At 41.5% G+C, this 20,988-nt stretch overlaps 2 protein-coding genes and 1 pseudogene across 2 annotated transcripts; 2 read left to right on the forward strand and 1 right to left on the reverse strand.

The window, feature by feature from the left end:
* Positions 1-273: 273 nt before the first annotated feature.
* RNASE12 (ribonuclease A family member 12 (inactive)) lies at positions 274-1,720 on the forward strand. The gene is made up of 2 exons (XM_069597772.1): positions 274-398; positions 1,064-1,720. The coding sequence occupies exons 1-2, from the start codon at positions 365-367 to the stop codon at positions 1,537-1,539; spliced, it is 510 nt and encodes a 169-aa protein (XP_069453873.1). The 5' UTR covers positions 274-364; the 3' UTR covers positions 1,540-1,720.
* A 4,971-nt stretch (positions 1,721-6,691) lies between these two features.
* Positions 6,692-7,288, forward strand: RNASE11 (ribonuclease A family member 11 (inactive)). The gene has a single exon (XM_069597773.1). The coding sequence runs from the start codon at positions 6,692-6,694 to the stop codon at positions 7,286-7,288; it is 597 nt and encodes a 198-aa protein (XP_069453874.1).
* Positions 7,289-16,650: 9,362 nt separating this feature from the next.
* LOC138444000 (V-type proton ATPase subunit e 1 pseudogene) lies at positions 16,651-16,929 on the reverse strand (annotated as a pseudogene).
* Positions 16,930-20,988: the final 4,059 nt, after the last annotated feature.

The raw sequence follows: 20,988 nt of genomic DNA on the forward strand, positions 1-20,988 counted from the left end.
ATCGTGTCTGTGCCTGAAACTTTCTGCAACTTATTTCTTCATTAACGAAATGGAGATAACAACTATTTCACAGGTTTGTAGTAAGGACTGATGAAAATTTGGAGAATAACTAGACTCAGGACTTTAAGTGTTTTGAAAAGTCACTGCTTGTTTAATGAGGACACAAACAGGACCTGCCATACACAACTGTCCCTCTGAAAATAACTTCTCTTCCTAAAGGCAGCCAAGCACACTCCCCTCCTACAGGCTCCTCCCTTTCTGCTCTTTCCACTTGGACCTGCCCACACTCAGCTGGCTCCCTACCAGTTGTTGTCTGGGAACAGTGAGACACAAAGGACTTTCTGAGATTCATGATCAGAAGGATATGTTGTCTATGAGAGTTACAGCAAAAAGGAAAGGTGAGAGGGTCTAGCATAAAGCCAAGTAAGATGGACAGAAGGAGAGGTTGGGAGGGAAGGATTAGTAGACAGTGCTAAAAAGCATATGGAATTGGGTAGGATCAAGGTTAAGACAATTATGGGAGAGAAAGTTGTTTACTAATAGGAATAAAACAATCAGATATGGGGTACTTTTAATAGCTTCTGTATGTTCTGCTTTGTATTTAAGCATTCTGATGGATTTAGGAGAAATAGGTGATGAGATACCAACTATTAAGAAGCTGTGGAGACCACCACCACCACCAAAACCCAGGAATAATTAGAGTACTGTTCAATGCCAGCCTGAGAGCTGAAATGGTCAGAAAAGGCTTTCTTGGGGAGCTGTACCTCTAGCTGGACATTGCTGGGTTAGCATGGTTTTATTAACAGAGAGAAGGAAATAAAATATCAAAGGCTAGGGGAGAAAGTCCCTGGGTCAGGAAGATCCCTGGAGTACAAAATGGCAACCTATTCCAGTATTCTTGCCTGGAAAATTCCAAGGACAGAGAAGCCTGGTGGGCTACAGTCCATGGGGCCACAAAGAGTTGAACATGATTGAGCAGGCATGCACAGGGGAGAAAGTCAGTGGATGGGGCTGGTGGAATCTGATCACTCTCCGATATTTGCTGTCTTCTCTTCCTCTATAGGAATTAGACCAAAACATGTGAAAGATCTCATACCTCTGATGATACTAATGGTGATAATCTTCCTGGTGCTTCTGTTCTGGGAAAATGAGCTGGATGAGGAAGCAATGGCGGCCACTTTAGAGCAGTTGCATGTGGATTACCCTCAGAGTGACATTCCGATAAGGTACTGCAACCACATGGTCATACAAAGAGTCATCAAGGAACCCAACAACACCTGCAAAAAAGAACATTTCTTCATCCATGAGAGGCCTCGAAATATCAACAGTGTTTGCAATTCTCCCAGGATGGTGACTTGCCAAAACTATGCCCCCAGTCTCTGCTTCTTGAGTGAAATCAAGTTCAAAATGACAGTCTGTAAGCTCACTGAAGGCACCAGATATCCTGCCTGCAACTACCGTGTTTTTGCCACAGAGGGGTTTATTGTTGTCACTTGTGATGACATGGGGCCAGCTAAAATCGAGAGATACACTGAATAATCTGAGACCAGCATCAGAGTCTGCTGTTCTCTCGTCTCCTGTCTCAGAGGCACTGGTGCTGGTTTTCCTGCATCCTGTGGACATGGGGTCATGCCTAGAGTGAAATGCATTTATCCTTCCACTATTGCTGAGCTGGAATCTTTTTATTCTGCTTCAATAAAAAAAAATCGACTGAATTAAACCATAAGCTCTGTATGTGTTTTAATTCCTTCTCCATTTTCTGTGGGTCATTTGGTGAGAACCCAGAGTGAATCCTATGCAGGCCTGAAATTAGGTAAGGGAAGTAAGGTATTCATTTGACACCCAAAATTTGAGGAGCACCAAAATCCCCAGAGTCATATAGACAAATAAAATTTTAAGGATCAATATAAAAATCCCTGATGAGCAAAATATCGGAATTTTAAATTAAGACCCGTTCTGACAGGGTTGGATTTAGGATGAGGTGGGATACATGAGTTATAACAGTGTAGGGTCAGATCCTGTTAGTTAACATTTTGATATTTGTTCAGCAGGGTTTATTTTGCATTAAATTTATTTGTTTGTTTCTTTGTTTTTATTGGAGTATAGTTGATTTACAATGTTGTGGTCCTTTATTCTGTATAGAAAAGTGACTCAGTTATACATATATTGTTTTTCCATTAAGGTTTATCCTAGGATATTGAATATTGTTCTCTATACCATAAGAGAGTCCCTTGGACTGCAAGGAGATCAAACCAGTCAATCCTAAAGGAAATCAGTATTGAATATTCATTGGAAGTACTGATGCCGAAGCTGAAGCTCCAACACTTTGGCCACCTGATGCAAAGAACTGACTCCTTGGAAGAGACCCTGATTCTGGGAAAGATTGAAGGCAGGAGAAGGGGACAACAGAGGATGAAATGGTTGGATGGCATCACTGACTCAACGGACATGAGTTTGAGCAAGCTCTGGGAGTTGGGAATGGACAGGGAGGCCTGGTGTGTTGCAGTCCATGGGGTTGCAGAGAGCCGGACATGACTGAGCAACTGAACTGATACCGTAGGACCTTGTTGTTATCCATTCTAAATGCATATAATAGCTTGCAACTGCTAACCTCAAACTCCCAATCCATCCCTTCCTCGTCCCCTCCCTCTGGCAACCACAAGTTTGTTCTTTATGTTGTGAGTCTGTTTCTGATTCATGTGTGCGTGCTCAATTGCTTCAGTTGTTTTGGGCTCTTTGTGACCCTAAGGACTGTAACTCACCAGGCTCCTCTGTCCATGGGATTCTCCAGGTAAGAAAAGGGAGTGGGTTGCCATGCCCTCCTCCAGGGGGACTTCCCAACCCAGGGATCGAACCCTTGTCCCTTATATCTCCTGCATTGGCAGACGGGTTCCTTACCACTGTCGCCACCTGTGAAGCCCATTTCTCTTTCGTAGATAGGTTCTTTTGTGTCATATGCATTAAATTTATTTTTTAATGTTGCAATAAAATACTGTTTATCTTGATTATTGGGCTATTAACAGTTTGTACCTGCAGAGTGAGTACTTCATTCATCTCACATTCATCCTAGACTTTATCCTAAGTGTAGAGGGAGTAGGGGTCATCTCTTAAGGTCTTCTTTAAGGATGACGTGTATAACTCAAGCTGTACCTGCTCTTATTCAACAGCTGCCTCTGCGCCTTGAAAGAAAAGGAAAAGGAGATCAGAAGAAGCCTAACTGGTCAGAAGCCACTTCCCTTAAAGTCTAGAAAGAAATGGATAAAGATTTCCCAGGGAAGGATCAAGACTCTCAGGGTTCAGTCTATTTCCTCTTGGTGTCCCCAGAAGGAACAGAGATTACTTTGACTCAGACTAATCATTCTTTCTCCTTTTAGTTCTTACAACTGGACTGTTTGTTTAGTTCCTCCTCATTTGCTATGGACAGAGGGTCTTTAGAATGAGAGGGCAAAGGAAGAGAAGGAAGGGAAATAGAGACTCCTAATTCTGGGGATGTGATTAAGCTCTGTTTCTCTATATCAGTTTCCTCATCTGTAATGTGAAGAGATCAAACTAGGTAATCTTTGAGCTTCTTTCCAGGTCTGTTCGGAGAAGGCAATGGCAACCCACTCCAGTACTCTTGCCTGGAAAATCCCATGGAGGGAGGAGCCTGGTAGGCTGCAGTCCTTGGGGTCATGAAGAGTCGGACACGACTGAGCGACTTCAGTTTTACTCTTCACTTTCATGCATTGGAGAAGGAAATGGAAACCCACTCCAATGTTCTTGCCTGGAGCGTCCCAGCGACGGTGGAGCCTGGTGAGCTGCCGTCTATGGGGTCGCATAGAGTCGGACACGACTGAAGCGACTTAGCAGCAGCAGCAGCAGCCAGGTCTATTACTCCACAATTCTATTTCTTAGGGAATCTAGAATCTTTTTGGAGTTGTCAGAGATAGGGATTAGTAAGAAAAAAAGGGGTGATAGGCAAGTAAGGGCCAGGTTATGGGGTCACTAAATCTGAGCTATGACAGTTTAGTCCTGTGAGAGCCAGACACTCATACACTGAGCTAAAGCAGACACAGGCAGTACATAAGCTTTAGAGGGCCTGGTCTGTTCTTATCTTTTCAATTGAGAGACTTCAAACTATTCAATTATTTATTTGTACTTAATTCAAGGTCAGATCAACCTATGCTAGTTGGTACTCTGTCATTGGTAAACATCAAGTTCTAACAGACTGGTGACATTTATGGAGGACAGGGAGTGACAGTCATTTGTAAAGAACACTTGGCAACCTTGTAAGTAGAGGCTTACCTCTCTGGGGTAGCCCTTTTGCAGCTGAGTTCCCTTACTCCTTTCTCTGTGAGTAATGAATCCCATGGTCCCTGTCTTTATGAAAGTGTGGGTGTCACCAGGGAAGCAGAGCCCCCAGTGTCAGAACAGAAGATGAGAAGGAACAGCTGGCCCCTATCGTGTGACAGGTTGGGTCCTGGTAGCAGAATCATTTCCTGGGAAAATGTAGCTGAAATGGGGTTTTGCTTTTTGTTTTTTTGAAATGCTTTAGGCCTATGTTTCTATGTTCTGATTTCTGATTCCTTTTTCTATCTCTCTCCCTAGGCTTAATTGTCCTTTCTTTCCTTCTCAGTACTTTTCCTTCCCTTCCTCCCCTAACCTCCTTCTTTCTATTTAAAAACAAAATCTTGCAGATAAATGCATTCCCATTAAAGCAAGTAACTGAGACTGTAAAATGGAATCTATCCTCGGAGTATGTTCATTTTCCAAAGATCAAATCCCCATTCAAATGAATTGTGACGTTTTAGGCATTTGTAGTTTGAAAGGAGTCAGGGGCATAGTGTTTTAAAATGGGTACCAGCAACCCCAGGCAAGCCCAGGTGGCTGTGAATTCTTCCCTTATAAAATGTTTTAGAAAAACTGGGTGTTTCTGTACTGTTCTTCTTGTTTATTTTTCTCCTTGTTGTCTCCTGTTTTCCGATTAGCACCTCACTATTGATGTGATGGTAGAGGATATTTAGGACGCAGTTCAAATCCTTCTTCCCTCCTCCCTTCAACCTGTACCAAGTCTGTGCTCAAGGCACACAGATGAAAACATCCACTGAATTCTTAATAATCTATCAATAATCAATCAACCCAATTACTAAGGCTCATGTATTTTTGGTACTGGGTCTTTGCTCTAATTTCACGCACAGGACAGAATAGGGTGTACTCACAGGAGGGTGGGTCACACTGATTTGACTGGAACAGGTCTGTATACCAAAATAATCGGTGATCATCCTTGACAGGCAGGTTGGGATTAGATCAAATAGAATTTTGACCAAGTGGACTCAGAAGACTAGATTACTTTGTAGAGACAATGAGAAATATCTCAATGTTCCTGAAATAGTGTCACTGCAAGTGTGTTTTTAGAAAAGTAGTGTATTGAAGGAATTAGAGGGGCAAGGACTAGTGATTAGGAGGTAATACAGTAGATACAAGTAGAAGGGAAGGAGGCTTTAGAGGCGGGAGAGAAAAAAAGGGGAAAAAAGGGGGATGTCATTCTAGAGCAAGAGAATTATTACCCCCAAATAACCATTCCTTCTGGGATTCTCATTGTGAATTTTCCAGCACTGACCTCAAGTAAAGGACTTTCTACAGTAGTCAAACTATGTTATGTTGTTGGCAAACATTATGAGAAACTAGGACATATATAGTTCATTCTTCCTGTAGAGAAGGAAAAGAAGCAGAGGCTATTTTCCAGGCTCAAGAAATTTCCAACTTTAATAAAAAGGAGAAAAACTGTACCAACTATCTTCAAAAATTAAAAAAAATTATGTATAAAATCAAGCACAATATTATCTATTCTGCAGGGTTTCAAAAACAACAACAAAAATTACTTTGGGTTGAAGTAGAAATAAACAAGGAAGATTTCACAAAAGAAGAAGCAATGATACTGCCCAAGGGCACTGGGATTCTGACAGCCAAGGGGACACTGCATTCAGTTCTCCGAGCATCACTGGTTCCACTTTGTCTCCTCCTTCTATCTCAGACAATTCTGCCTTCTCCTTCTTGCACCCCCTTCCGTTAGACCCAGTAAGAGAAACGCCCAGGAAATGAAGACAATTTCACTTCTTGCCTTGCAACAATCTGGAATCTTTCTCCACATGATCAACTTGACAAATGAACTGGTAAAGACAGAAATTCCATGACTGAGAATCAGTGGGAAAAGAAATGAGAGATGGGAAAATATCATGGTGGTTTTTTTCACGTGGCTGCCACGTGCCAGGTACTGTGTGAGGCTAGAGGATCCGCAGCAATAGTGAGGAATGTGTTAGGTGAGATTATTGGGACCCGCTGCAGAGATTACAGATTTCACCAGTGAGATTATAGATGAGATGAAAAGAAAGAAATGACTACTTGGTTCTGGGTACTTTAAACATATTACCTTATATAATTCTCATATTTTCTTTTTTTTCACAAGAGGAAACTGAAGTTAGTTACAAATTGCTTATTAGTGGATAAACAGGGGTTTGAAGTTGGATCTTCAGACTACACAGCTGATTGTCTTTTTCCTATCTCTTCCTTTCCTTAACAGATGTAGATGTCTTAGCTTACATGTAGGACTCAACCCTGGGAATGTCATAAAGAAAAGAGAGTTACTTGTTTAATATTTTCTTCATTTTTATCTTTTAGTTTTTACTGCAGAAGAGTTTGTCCTAGATCTGAGATGGAGATCATCTTTCTGCTGCTACTTGGCCTGGGGGTAATTTTTGCAGGAGTTTCAGAAAGTATAATGGAGATAATTAAAGAAGAATTTTTAGAGAAAGAGATGAAACATGACATGGCAAAAAGTGACCAGGAAAAACACACCATTGAGGTATTAATAAATTTGACTGTGTCATATAAAAATACCAGCCTCAGGATGTCCAAAGATTTGTCTTCCTCGTTATTGACCTTCAGAAGATTACATTATAGCCTGTTCCCCAAACGCAATCTAGGTAATAACAAATATTACTGCAATGACATTACAGTCTGGAGAAAAGTTTCAGAAGCTAATGGGTCATTCAAGTTGAGCAGTAACTTCATCCATGGCTCCGTGGAAGTGGTCGATGGGGTCCCCAAAGCCCCCAGCTGCAAGTGTGGACAGACTTCAGGCATAAGCTGCTCTGAGACTCCAGAACTAAGGACCACTACATGCCAGTTCACTGTGGGCAAACAATCCCCCAGCTGCCAACACCATGGTGTTACTTCATTAAAGAAAATTTTGGTGGTGCTGACAAGTCATTCTCTGATGAGCTGGTTAGTTAGTGTCTCTAACATGTAAATCCCACAGAACTTTTCATTATTGGTTATTGCTTTCTATTATCCACATCTATCCTTTCAGCACTATAGGAAACTCTTAATTATTTATACCAACTGGAGAGATGAAACAAATCCACAACTGTAGATAATTCAATTGAAATGTATAACTGATGCTGGACTGTAGTGCATTCTCTCTTTCTCTCTCCCACATACACATATGCATGTACAAACTTTCTCTGAACCAAACTGAATTCCATCCTAGCTCAGCTATAAAGCCAAGAGCAGAGTTTACCCAACTTGACAAAATTAAGGAGAGAAGGCTCCAAACCAGTACAGAGTATTGAAAGTTAACTGTACTGCCACTGAGATGATTCAGAGAAATAGTGAATGACAGGGGGATATTATTATCATTGTTTCTCTTCAAAGAAAATGTACATTTATGCATGAACACAAGTGTGAGTGTCACCTATGAAGCCATGGGATCTGCCTGTTCTCTAGAAGATGCCAAAAGAAAAAGATCCTTTGGTTTAGCTGTTGCCTTCAGTCAACAGCTCCAGCCCTATCCAATCTCCATTCCTCCATCTTTTTCCCCTGTCTATTTCACAATTTGCTACAGAGAGAAAAAATAAAGCCCCTATTGTAATTTTTACTCAAGCATAGTCTTGATTTCCAGGGTCCCTGGGAGAGGAATGGCAAGCCATGGAGGGATAAAGGAGGTAGAAAGAAGGGAAATAGCAAGTCTATGCCAAGTCTATTTGTAAATCTTTACAGTTCAGCACTCTACGTAAAACTGGACAGTTATCTTGTTCACAAATGTGTGTGTGTGTGTTCTCGATTCCTCATCATACATCCTCCCTCTATCCTGAGACCCTTTTTTAATGTCCTAATTTTATTTTAAGGCAAGGAATAGTGACTTTATTCAGAAAGCTGGCAGACTGGGAAGACGGCAGACTGGTATACCCAAAAAACCATTTTCAATGTCCTAATTTTAAGTAAAATGCATGTAAATAGAATGTTGTACATCACTCTGTCTATAAATGTTCCTAATGTTTTTCATATCTGGTGCAGAATTCTCATTATACTGAAACCACAAAACTCTGACAATCAACCAATATGCAACATTAGGGCAGATGTTTTGATATCTTTTAGCTGAAATTTTCCTTGTCAATATGATAGCTGCTTAAATAAACAATCACTATGATCTCGGCCAAATATTGATAGTTATGTTATCAGCAATTATTTTTCACTTGGCAGCTGGAGAAGAAACTTATAGAAGTGCCTAGAGTTTGAGATCCTCTTCTCTGTGGGGGGAGACTGCAAGGGCCTGGAAGGGAACCACATCACTGGTTTCCATTCTAGGGCTAGTTCCATGTAGCCAGGCTGGTGCTACCACCCACTCACCAAGCATGAGATGGGCTCTGTCCGTAGTGGAGCAGTCTAGTAGGTCTCCTCTTGGCTCAAACTTGGTTCAAATTTGAGTAACTTCTTTCCTACTATAGAGTTCAGCTCTGGGTGATGTCATACTAGCCCCAGAGACAATAACAATACTAGCTCTAATAGAGGTTTTTGGTAATATGTAAGAAAAAGTAAGGCGTCTCTTGTGGCTCAGTGGTACTCTAATAGAGGTTTTTGGTAATATGTAAGAAAAAGTAAGGCGTCTCTTGTGGCTCAGTGGTAAACCATCTGCCTGCCAATGCAGGAGACATCGATCCCTGGGTTGGGACGGTCCCCTGGAGAAGGAAATGGCAAACCACTTCAGTATTCTTGCCTGGGAAATCCCATGGACAGAGGAGCCTGGTAGGCTACAGTTCATGAGGTTGTAGAGTCGGACATGACTTAGCGACTAAACAACAACAAGAGAAAGTAAGTTCAGCCTAGTTCAGAATCTAGTACAGATTTATTCCTTGATCAGGAAATAAGAACAATGACCCAGCAGAACAGATACCTCTTTCCAGATCAAGAGCATTTTCTAAAGGGTCTTAATTAAGACCAAACCTTTCCAATTCTCAGAAGAAATCAGGAGCTCTTGCTTCCAAGTCTTTGGTGATTTGATCTCCCAGAATCTACCTAATCATCAAACTATGAAGTCTGAAAGATGTCAAATGTGAAGATGCCAGAGACCGTTAGACCTTCCGAGTGCTAGCACTCCTCACCCTCAAAGTCAGTCACCTCTTCAACATAATAGCATCTGAAGATCCCTAATGGTGACAACAGGCAGAAGATTTCAGATTCTACAACAGTAAGCTTTCATCATGAAAACTTTCACCTTTTCTGCTTCCAAACCACAGAGGCCCCTGCTCCACTCCCACCCCCTGCCCCCTGCCTGTGTCTGTGGAAAAATTATCTTTCACAAAACCAGTCCCTGGAACCAAAAAGGTTGAGACTGCTGATAAAGATGATGATTTGTTCAAGGAATAGCCACAGAGAAAGGGGAGCAAAAACCCATGTGCCCAAACAATTGTGTGAGGCAGAGTTATTTTGCCAACCTGGATTGTTCAACTTGGGTCTGATATACGAGAGAGAATTAAACATATCTTAAAATCCGCTGTACTTTGAGATTCTGTTCCATCCTCTTAGCTTTACCCGAACACATTTTAAAACTTAAGGAACTGATATTAAATACAAATCCCTGGGCCTCAATCCAGAACAATTGAGTTCTGTGTATTAGAGATAAGACTGGAGCTGGCTCTGATGACTTTAAGTGTGGGACCTCATGGGAGAGTCTGAGTAGGCCGTGGGGTTCGTCTTGCATAAGGTCAGAGAGCAGGGCCCGGTGAGCCGGCAGAGCCCTGGGCGTGTGAGAGCTGCAGGCTATGCTGCTGGCGTGTGCTCTCCTTGTCTCCCCAGCTCTGGCTGTTCCAAGAACTCCGTGTTCTTCGTGACAGGACTGTGGGCTGAGCTCTTTGTCCTGTCACAATCAGTGCCCCTTCTGAGAGCTCTGCTGGGCCCGGGAGGCAGTCTGTTAGTGGAAGTATTGGAGGAGCAAAGTTGGGAAGATGGGCTCTCAAAACACACCTCCACAAAGAGTAGTGACTCTTACTTCTGCCTTCATCTTCTGTCCCTTCCTCATCTGACTTTCATGTTTTCTTCTGTGGATCAGATCGTGTCCTCAACTTTACGTCGCCTTTTTATACTCTGTGTCTTCTGCTTATTTGGCTTCCAGACTTTGCACCACTTAACTCTATGTTTTCTTCTTTTTGTATCTTGTATTCAGTCACTATTCAGATAAAGAGTGATGAGTTGGACAGATTTCTAGAACCAGGCCAGCCACCCACAAGGCTTTTACTCAAAGGCCAATATTCAATCTGGCCTGGCTTCAACCCCAGTGGAGCAACCTGTTCATCCACGGCTCAAGGAACATGTAGCCCTGAGTTGCCCAGGTGGAAAAGGACAAGAACAGCACGAACTGCTGAACTCACTCTGGGAACACATCCAGCCCTTTCAGAGGAGTGCCTCCAAATCACTCCCGTGTCTGCTTCGGAAATTCTGTCTTGTCTTCCTTTAGAAAATTCTGAAATTGCTCAGCTGTCTTTATAAAAATCATATTCATTGTTAACATTTTTATGAGCTGCTTCTTTTGGGGCCTATTTACCAGGCACTATGATAATAGCTAACTCGTTTGAAAAGACCCTGATGCTGGGAAAGATTGAGGGCAGGAGGAGAAGGGGACAACAGAGGATGAGATGATTGGATGGCATCACCAACTCAATGGACACAAGTTTGGGTAAACTCTGGGAGTTGGTGACGGACATGGAGGCCTGGCGTGCTGCAGTCCGTGAGGTCACAAAGAGTCGGACACGACTGAGTGACTGAACTGAACTGAACTGATGATAGTAGCTGGGCTTCCCAGGTGGCTCAGTGGTGAAGAATCTACCTGTCAATGCAGGAGACACAGGAGATGCAGTTTCAATCCCTGGATGAGGAAGATCTCCTGGAGAAGGAAAGAGCAACCCACTCCAGTATTCTTGCCTGGGAAATCCCATGGACCGAAGAGCCTGGCAGGCTACAGTCCATGGCGTTTGCAGAGTCATACACAACTGAGCACCCACACATGATTATAGATATGAACATCACTTAATGTGTGGCAAATTATATTGACGTAAATTTAATCACAGTTCAAAATTACATTCATCATATATATTTTTTTATTTTCTAGTTTTAGTCCTCATGTCAGGCAGTCACCTGTAAATTAATTATAAAAGTGAAGGTATGTTCATGAAGGCCTAGAGTGGCTGAGTAGACCTTTGGGCCCAGTGGGGAAAAATGTGATGATATTATGTGAGATGGCCTGTTATGGAAGCACAGTAATAACAGAATGGTTAATGAGTAAAATGTATTTACAGGTAAGCAATTGAGAAACATTCATACGTAAGGCATTATACCAGCTACTGTGGGAAAAAAGCATAATGAAAGAAGTGTGTAGCCTGTACTGGATACAGGCTCATAAAATCGTACCTGAAGAGAGGAACATGTCTCTGTTGCTTGAAGTGAACAAGGCAGGCACTTGTAAATGAAGACTTAAAACCTTGAACTTGTTGGACAATCCATTAAAATAGCTAAAAAATGAATAAAGAGAAAACAGTACCAGAAGTGGGAAGAAACATGAAAAGAGTAGGTGGAAATATAGTTGTCGAGACATGAATGCTAGAATAAATAACTTGAATGATTTTTTTTCCTCATAAGATTGCAGAAGGCTGAATGGCTCTCAAAGATATCCAGGTCCTAATCTATAAAACTGGTGAATGGGGCTCCCCTGGTGGCTCAGTGGTAAAGGATCCACCTGCCAAAGCAGGAGACAAGGGTTTGATCCCTGATCTAGGATGATCCCACATGCCAGGGAACAACGAAGCCTGTGGGCCACAACTATTAAGCCCGTGCTGCACAGCCTGAGAACCACAACTGCTGAGCCCTCGTGCTGTAACTGCTGAAGCCTGTGTGCCCTAGAGCCTGTGCTCAGCAACAAGAGAAGCCACTGCAATAAGCCTGAGCACTGCAGCTAGAGAGCAGTCCCCACTGGACACCCACACAGCAACAAAGACCTAGTACAACCAGTAAATAAATAAACAAAAATTATTAAAAATAAAGAATAGAAATTGTCTCTGAAGTGTTGGGCACTAATGCCATTCATGAGGGCTCCATCTTCATGTCCTAATCACTTGCCAAAGGCCCCATCTCCTAATGCCACCATATTAGGAATTAGGATTTCAACATATGAATGGGGGGCGGTTACATAAAGATTTAAGTTATTTAGATCTCTTTTTTCCTGTATCCCGTTCAGTGAGGTTTTGTCATACGGTCAGATTTGAAATGTGGTCAGATTCACGCTACAGACATTCATGTGCAGGTTTTTATGTGAACATAACTTTTCAGGTCAGCTGGGTAAATACCCAGAAGCATGAATGCTGGGTTGTATGGTGGGTCTCTCTTTAGCTTTGGAAGAAACTGTCAAACCATCTTCCACAGTGGTACATTATTTTGCATTATTATTTACATTCCTACTAGAAATGTCCCAATTGCTCCGCATCTTCACTTGTATCCCTTGAACTTTGACATCTCTTCTCATTATTCAGAACAGTGTTCAATAGTGAGAAAATGAAGTAGTGAATGCATACACTGGCTGTAATACACTCTATTTTAATCTTTTTTTTTTCTTTCAGTTTGTTTCCATAATCAAACAGTAATAGTCACTGAAGGGCCAGGAGCTGGCGAAGCCTCTTGTTCTTTCTTCCCAAGGAAAAAGGATTCGGTAATCACCCCTTTGAGAGTAAAGAATTTCCATTCCCTACTTTACTTTTTAACATATCTATGAGACTTTTGAATTGTGTGCCATGTTGACACCCAATTGACATCTACACATAATTTATATAACTTTTATAGTCGTCCCAAATATATAGTTGTCTGAGACATACACTAATTCCTTTTATGATGTATTTATATTTAAAGCTTATTTTTATTGAGTTTAAATTATAAAACAATGCATGTTCATTGTAAAAATTTCAAAGCAGGAGAAAGTGAATGTCCAGTTTCACTCTCACATCCACTCTGGTGTCTAATTTTAAAGTAGTCCTTCTGATTACTGCTCATGTCATTGAGCTTTTAAACATTTTGAAAATTGCTCCTGGAGATAATCAGGTCAATATGTTTATTGTGTATAATCGTAGGCCTTCTCTTCCACATATACATAGATTGGTGCACTCCCAGATAGCTTTTTTAAAAGCATAAATTTGATCATATTATACATTTTTAATTCTGAGACTTGTTTTTCCCATAAAAAATATGTCCTGGTGCTCTTTCTACATCAGTGGAAAGATCCATTCATTCATTGTGTTAAACTTATCATTTTAAAAATAATTTTAAGTCATAGGAAGCTGAATAATTGTACACAATCCCAGGTCCCTTTCATCCCAGCTTCCCCCAGTGGTAGCATGCTATGTTAACTACAGTGCAATATCAAATAACAATACTGTTAACTAAACTATAGGCCTCATTCAGATGTCATCAGTTTTTACATGCAATCAGTGTGAGTTTTAAGCCAGCTTTTTCACTCTCCTCCTTCACTCTTATCAAGAGGCTCTTTAGTTCCTCTTCACTTTCTGCCACTGGAGTGGTATCATCTGCATATCTGAGGTTGTTAACATTTCTGCAGTCTTGATTCCAGCTTGTAACTCACCCAGCCTGGCATTTCGCATGATGTATTCTGCATATAAGTTAAATAAAAGGGTGATAATATACAGCCTTGTCATACTCCTTTTCCAATTTTGAGCCAGTCAGTTGTTCCATAAAAGGTTCTATGTAAGGGTCTAAACTAAGATCACGGCATTTGGTTCCATCACTCCATGGCAAACAGAAGGGGAAAAAGTGGAAGCAGTGACATATTTTCTCTTCCTGGGCTCCAAAATCACTGCAGATGGTGACTGCAACCACAAAATTAGAAGACGCTTGTTTCTTGGAAGAAAGGCTATGGCAAACCTAGACAGTGTATTAAAAAGCAAAAACATCACTTTCCTGACAATTGTCCTTAGAGTCAAAGCTAGGATTTTTCTAGTAGTCATGTACAGATGTGAAAGTTGGACCATAAAGAAGGCTCAGTCCCAAAGAACTGATGCTTTCAAACTGTGGTGCTGAGGAAGACTCTTGAGAGTTCCTTGGACTGCAAGGATATCAAACCAGTCAATCCTAAAGGAAATCCACCCTAAATACTCACTGAAAGGACTGATGCTGAAGTTGAAGCTCCAATACTTTGGCCACCTGATACAGAGAGCTGACTCATTGGAAAAGACCCTGATGCTGAGAAAGACTGAAGGCAAGAGGAGAAGAGGGCAGCAGAAGATGAGATGGATGGATGGCTTCACTGATTCAATGGGACATGAACTTGGCAAACTCTGGGAGATGGTGAAGGACAGGGAAACCTGGCGTGCTGTTGTTCATGGGGTCACAAAGAGTCAGGCACGACTGAGCAGCTGAATGACAGAAGTGTGAGTGTGGGTGTAGTTATATGCAATTTTATCTTGTGTATAGATTCATGTAATCACTATGATAGTCAAAATACAGAACTGTTCCCTTACCACCAAGGAACTCTTCCACCCTTGGTAACTACTGATTTGTTCTCCATATCTATGATTCTTTAATTTTGAGGTAAAGGAATGCATATAATGTGTAGCCTTTCTGTTTATGTTTTTAAATTAAATCTTTTATTTTGGGATTATTATAGATTTACATGCAGATGTAATAAATAATCAAGAGTAATCTATGTACTGTTTACCCACTTCTCCAATGATAATATTATGTAAAACTGCAGTACTATATCAAAATTGGGATATTGACATTAACACAGTCAAGGTACAGAACATTTCTGTCATGGCAAATATCCCTCATGATCTCCTTTTATAAGTACATTACACCGCCCCTCACCCTGGCAGCACACACGCACACATTCACATGTATTTTTTCCAGCTTTGTTTGGATATAATGGACATAAAATGTTGTGTGACTTTAAGGTACATTTAAGGTCCCTGAATATCTTTTCATGGCTTGTTAACTCATTTCTTTTTAGTACAGAATAATATTCCATTTTCTGGATGTAACTATAGTTTATTTATCCATTCATCTATTGAAAAACATCTTGATTGCTTCCAAGTTTTGGCAATTGTGAATGAAGCTGCTATAAATATCTGTGGGCATGTTTTTATGTAGATATCCATTTTTATCTCCTTTGGGCAAATACCAATGAGTACAACTGCCAGATCGTATAATGAGTATGTTTGGTTTTGTAGGAAATGTGAAATGTCTTCTAAAACAATTGCCATTTTCCATTCCTACTGGCTACTCCTTTTCTTCTAAGGGATTCTTGCCCACAGTAGTAGATATAATGGTTATCTGAATTAAATTCGCCCATTCCCATCCATTTTAACTCACTGATTCCTAAAATGTTGATGTTCAATCCTGCCACCTGTACATCTTCTTTGGAAAAATGTCTATTTAGGTCCCCTGCCCCTTTTTTAATTGGGTTGTTTGTTTTTTCTATTGAGTTATATGAATTCCTTATATATTTTGGATATTAATCCTTATCAGAAATATCATTTACAAATATCTTCTCCCATTTAATAGATTGTTTTTGCATTTTGTTGACAGTTTCCTTCACAGTTCAAAAACTTTAAAGTTTGGCCCCATTTGTTAACTTTTGCAATATTCTTTTGGATCAGTCTCTTCAGACAAGAGAAACAATAGCAATGACAAACCTAGACAGTGTCTTGCAGAGACATCACCTCGTCAACAAAGGTCTATATAGTCAAAGCTCTGGTTTTTCCTGAAGTCATGTACAGGTGTGAGAGTTGGACCATAAAGAAGGCTGAGTGCCAAAGAACTGATGCTTTTTTTCCCCCAATAGAAAGCAGAAAAATAATTTATTCCAAAAAATGGCAGAAATATGAAATTTATCTTGAAATTCATTCATACTTTGGTATAATAAACTATGATATAAGTTTGTGGGACAGATTTTCCCTTGAACATGTTCTCCTACTGACTGCCCCACTGGAGACTTTTTATCATCTAACAGTTTTTAAACATTTTCCTGATTCTCATGTTGTGAGCAGGCAGGAGCCATCTTCAAATCCACAGAATTCCAAGGAGAGAGTAATGTTATTTCTCAGGAGAACAGCACTTTAGATCTCAGAAAAGTATACATAAATATTTTACAGAGGCAGCATAGTTTAAACAGGCACATCATTCATCAAAGTGTAAAAAGGGTGACAGGAAAAAAGTACTACATTGTAGAATATGATATTCAAATGTGGGTGAAAATTTAAGGCAGCTGATGGCCACAGTCAAGGGATGTGGTCTGGGTATGGAGGTGTTTTTTCATCTAGAGGAGTTCTCTGCATGATCTCAATGACTCAGTATGGTGAGCAAGCCAATTCCCCAAGGCCAGTGATATTTGAGGTACCAGAATGTTTCATTTTCAACTGTGGTCCAAAGAGAGGGTTGAGGTGGGCCTGAATTGCAATCAGCCAAAAGAGATAGCAGCAAATGGAACAGGTCACCAACACAGTGATAACAACTCCCTGCTTGGGATCCTTAGGGATGAATCAGAGCATCTGGAAAGCCAGTGATGCTCCAGAACACACTCGTCATGGTAAGAGACACGGTGAGGCCAGTATATACCATGGTTGCTGTGGAAGGTGCCAGCCCTGCCAAGTTACCTCACTTTAATCCCATCCTGAATTGATGCTTTTGAACTGGGGTGCTAGGGAAGACTCTTGAGAGTCCCTTGGGCTGCAAGGAGAACAAGCCAGTAAATTCTACAGGAAATCAACCTTGAGTATTTACTGGGAGAAGTGATGCTGAAGCTGAAGCTCCAATATTTTGGGCACCTGATGTGAAGAGCCGACTCATTGGAAAAGACCCTGATGCTGAGAGAGATGGAAGGCAAAAGAAGAAGGGGGCAGCAGAAGATGAGATGGTTAGATAGCATCACTGACTCAGTGGACACGAGTCTGAGCAATGGGGAGCAGCACTGGAGCAGGAGATAGAGCAGGAGCCCCATGTGTGTTGGAGGGCACATGGGGTAGGTCCTGGCAGGCTGGTCAGAACACTAGGCAGTTATCAATTTGGTGTCTCTGCACTGGGACTGAAAACAAGAAAGTCTTTGTTCTGACTCTTTTTTAAAAAACTTTTCTTTACTCAATTATTTAGCTGCACTGGATCTTAGTTGCTGCACTCAGGACCTTCGATCTTCATAGCAGCATTCAGAATCTTTGAACACTCAGAATCTTTGAACATTGCAAACTGAGTCTTAGCTACTGGATCACCAGGGAAGACTCTTTGCTCTTACTCTTCAATAGTAGAAACTCAGTTTCTTAGCAGGGGACCAAGTCCCACCGGCTTTCAAACTAGCTAAAGGGGTTAATCTTCTCAGTGTCAGGCCCCAGTGCTGGGGTGTCTAATATATGACTCATTCTGTCACTCCTCTGAGAGGATCTTCAAGTTTGTGATATCTCCTTCCTATTCTGTGTCACTTACAGGTCTTGATGAGATTTGGTGCTGAAAGCTCAGCTTCTGTCTACACCAGTGCCAAATCAAATCTCAGAGAGAGTTTTGGTTGCCTTTTGGATAGCTTTATTACTTTACCAGGCAAAGGGGAACACAGCTCCTGGCTTGAGAAACTATGTGTCCCTACCCAGGAGGAGTTGATGAAGAGTTTTATAACAACAGTGCCCAAGGATGGGGTTGCTGACAAGCTTAGGTTGTGTGCAGGTCTCAGATGGTTGGGTCTTTTAATCCCGATGAGTTTCTCAAGTCTTCAGGTGGTTTCTTGGCTGCTCCTCCCTCTTGATTAGCAATCTGCCCTTTGGAACTCAGGGAAGGCCACGGAGGCTGGAGTCTTGCCTATGAGAAATGGGACACAAAGAGGCCTCTACAGGGTCCCACTTGGTTTCAGATTGCATTTCCTCTTCCTACCAGACTCCATGCAGGCCTTTCTTTACAGCTTTGGTTGTAGAAGAACCTTTCTGCTAGTCTTCAAGTCATTTGCAGCAAAAGTGCCTCTCTACGTAGTTGTAAGTCTGATGTGTTCTAGTGGGAAGGTAAGCTTATGGTCTTCCTACTTCACCATCTTGGTCCTGTCTTTGGGGTTTTTACATTGTTCATGAATCTAACTTTTTGCACATAAGTAAAAAGTGAAAGTGAAGTCACTCAGTCATGTCCATCTCTTTGTGACCCATGGACTATAGTCGGCCAGGCTCCTCCATCCATGGGATTTTCCAGGCAAGAATACTGGAGTGGGTTGCCATTTATTTCTCCAGAGGATCTTCCTGACCCAGGGATCGCACCCAGGTCTCCCACATTACAGGCAGATTCTTTACCATCTGAACAACCAGGGAATCCCTTTTACACACAAGGAGTACATAAAAGAGACTCTTGATGAAAGTGAAAGAGGAGAGTGAAAAAGTTGGCTTAAAGCTCAACATTCAGAAAATGAAGATCATGGCATATGGTCCTATCACTTCATGGCAAATAGATGGAGAAACAGTGGAAACAGTGGCAGACTTTATTTTTGGGAGCTCCAAAATCACTGCAGATGGTGACTGTACCCATGAAATAAAAAGATGCTTACTCCTTGGAAGAAAAGTTATGACCAACCTAGAGAGCATATTAAAAAGCAGAGACATTACTTTGCCAAAAAAGGGCCATCTAGTCAAGGCTATGGTTTTTCCAGTAGTCATGTATGGATGTGAGAGTTGGACTATAAAGAAAACTGAGGACTGAAGAATTGATGCTTTTGAACTGTGATGTTGGAGAAGACTCTTGAGAGTCCCTTGGACTGCAAGGAGATCCAGCCAGTCCATTCTAAAGAAGATCAGTCCTGGGTGTTCATTGACGGGACTGATGTTGAAGCTGAAACTCCAATACTTTGGCCACCTGATGCGAAGAGCTGACTCATTTGAGAAGACCATGGTGCTGGGAAAGATTGAGGGCAGGAGGAAAAGGGGATGACAGAGGATGAGATGCTTGGATGATATCACCAACTCAGTGGACATCAGTTTAGGTAGACTCCAGAAGTTGGTGATGGACAGGGAGGCTGGCATGCTGTGGTTCATGGGGTCTCAAAGAGTTGGACATGACTGAGCGACTGAGCTGAACTGAGCTGAATATTTGATTAAATGTATGTCACATGTTTACACATCCTTCCACTGATGAACACTTCAATCATTTGTTTATTGTGAATAGTGCTGCTTTGAACATGCATGTACAAATATCTGTTTATGGTCTTGCTTTCAATTCTTCTGGGTATATATCAAGAAGTGAATTTTTAAATTAAATTTCTTTCAATTTAGAACCACTAACAGAACCACTGACTGTAACTGCCCACCCTAGCCCAGCATCATAGTAATCACTTACAGGAGTTATCTTAAACTAGAGGGTCTAGTAAGGAATACAAATCCAACAAGCTACCAGTAACCAGAAGAATACAGGAAAGATCAAAAGGAGAGAGGAGATTCCTGTCCATAAGGCCCAGCAACTTCCCAGAATCCTTGCTGGACTCCATCTTGACTGACACATGTTCCACCAGGAAGGATCCAAAGGTAAACCCAATTACCATAAAGCCCAACACTGCAATCCCATGCAGAACATTTCTCCTGGATTTCCTTACCCTACTACTCTCCATCCAGGCCCCTCTTCCCAATAAAATCTCTTGCTTTGACAGCACATGTGTCTCCTTGGACAATTCATTTCTACTTTGTCTCTGTCCATTCGGTGCCCCTCTGTAAGCTCAGATACTCAGGACATCACAGTGACCCTAAGGGGAAGACATGATTTGAACTGAGCAACAACTGTGTTTCAGTGGAGCCATTGACCCTCTGGGACTTCCAAGTGGCACTGATGGTAAAGAATCCACCTGCCAATGCAGGAGACCTAAGAGACACAGGTTCAATCCCTGGGTTGGCATAATGCCCTGGAGTAAGAAATGGCAACCAATTTCAGCATTTGTGCCTGGAAAATTCCACGGATAGAGGAGCCTGGCAGGCTACAGTCCATGGAGCTGCAAAGAGTCGGACATGACTGAGCACACACACACACACATTGACCCTCTAATGACCCGTAAGGATCGCATTATTCTCCAGGTTTTCTCATTTTGACCCCATTCTCAGCTCAGTTATGGGTATGAAGGCCTGAAACATAAATATTGCCTCCATATGTTTGTAAAAGTATAAATTTAAATATGCCTAAGGTGAGATTTCCCCCCCCCCCCCCGAATTTAATGGAGAGATACTTTGGGATTTACTCACAAAGGTAAGTCTAATTCTAAAGACTGAATGTTTAGACTCTCTTTTTATGCAACCATTCAAGCTAAGGAACTGACATTTCCTGATGCTGATAAAGGGTAGGAGTTCGCTGATATGAAAATGTGGCATTCTGAGAAATTGGCACTTAAAATTGGATAACATGCCCAAATCAGCTCTTAAAGACACATTTCTTCAATGACACTTTCTCAGATTTATTTATTTAACTTTGAGAAACTGACAACTTTCAAGACCACAATAAGAAATAAACTGCTCAGAAACAGCAGTTGAATAAGGTTATGTTTGGGGCTCCCCCTCCCTCACCATGTAATCCTTATTTCAAACATTATTTGGGACCACGTTGTAGATATCTTCTGTGTTTTGATTTTCCCCCGCCTTTTCAAATGGACATTTGCTACTTTTGTATTTGGTGTCCACTCCT

The sequence above is a fragment of the Ovis canadensis genome, chromosome 7 (assembly GCF_042477335.2).
Source record: "Ovis canadensis isolate MfBH-ARS-UI-01 breed Bighorn chromosome 7, ARS-UI_OviCan_v2, whole genome shotgun sequence".
Taxonomy (NCBI): Eukaryota; Metazoa; Chordata; class Mammalia; order Artiodactyla; family Bovidae; genus Ovis; species Ovis canadensis.

Coding starts and splice junctions, on each gene's coding strand:
- RNASE12 (XM_069597772.1), top strand. CDS start 365: ATGTTGTCTATGAGAGTTACAGCAAAAAGGAAAG. Junction 399..1,063: donor AGTTACAGCAAAAAGGAAAG/GTGAGAGGGTCT, acceptor CTTCCTCTATAG/GAATTAGACCAAAACATGTG.
- RNASE11 (XM_069597773.1), top strand. CDS start 6,692: ATGGAGATCATCTTTCTGCTGCTACTTGGCCTGGGGGTAATTTTTGCA.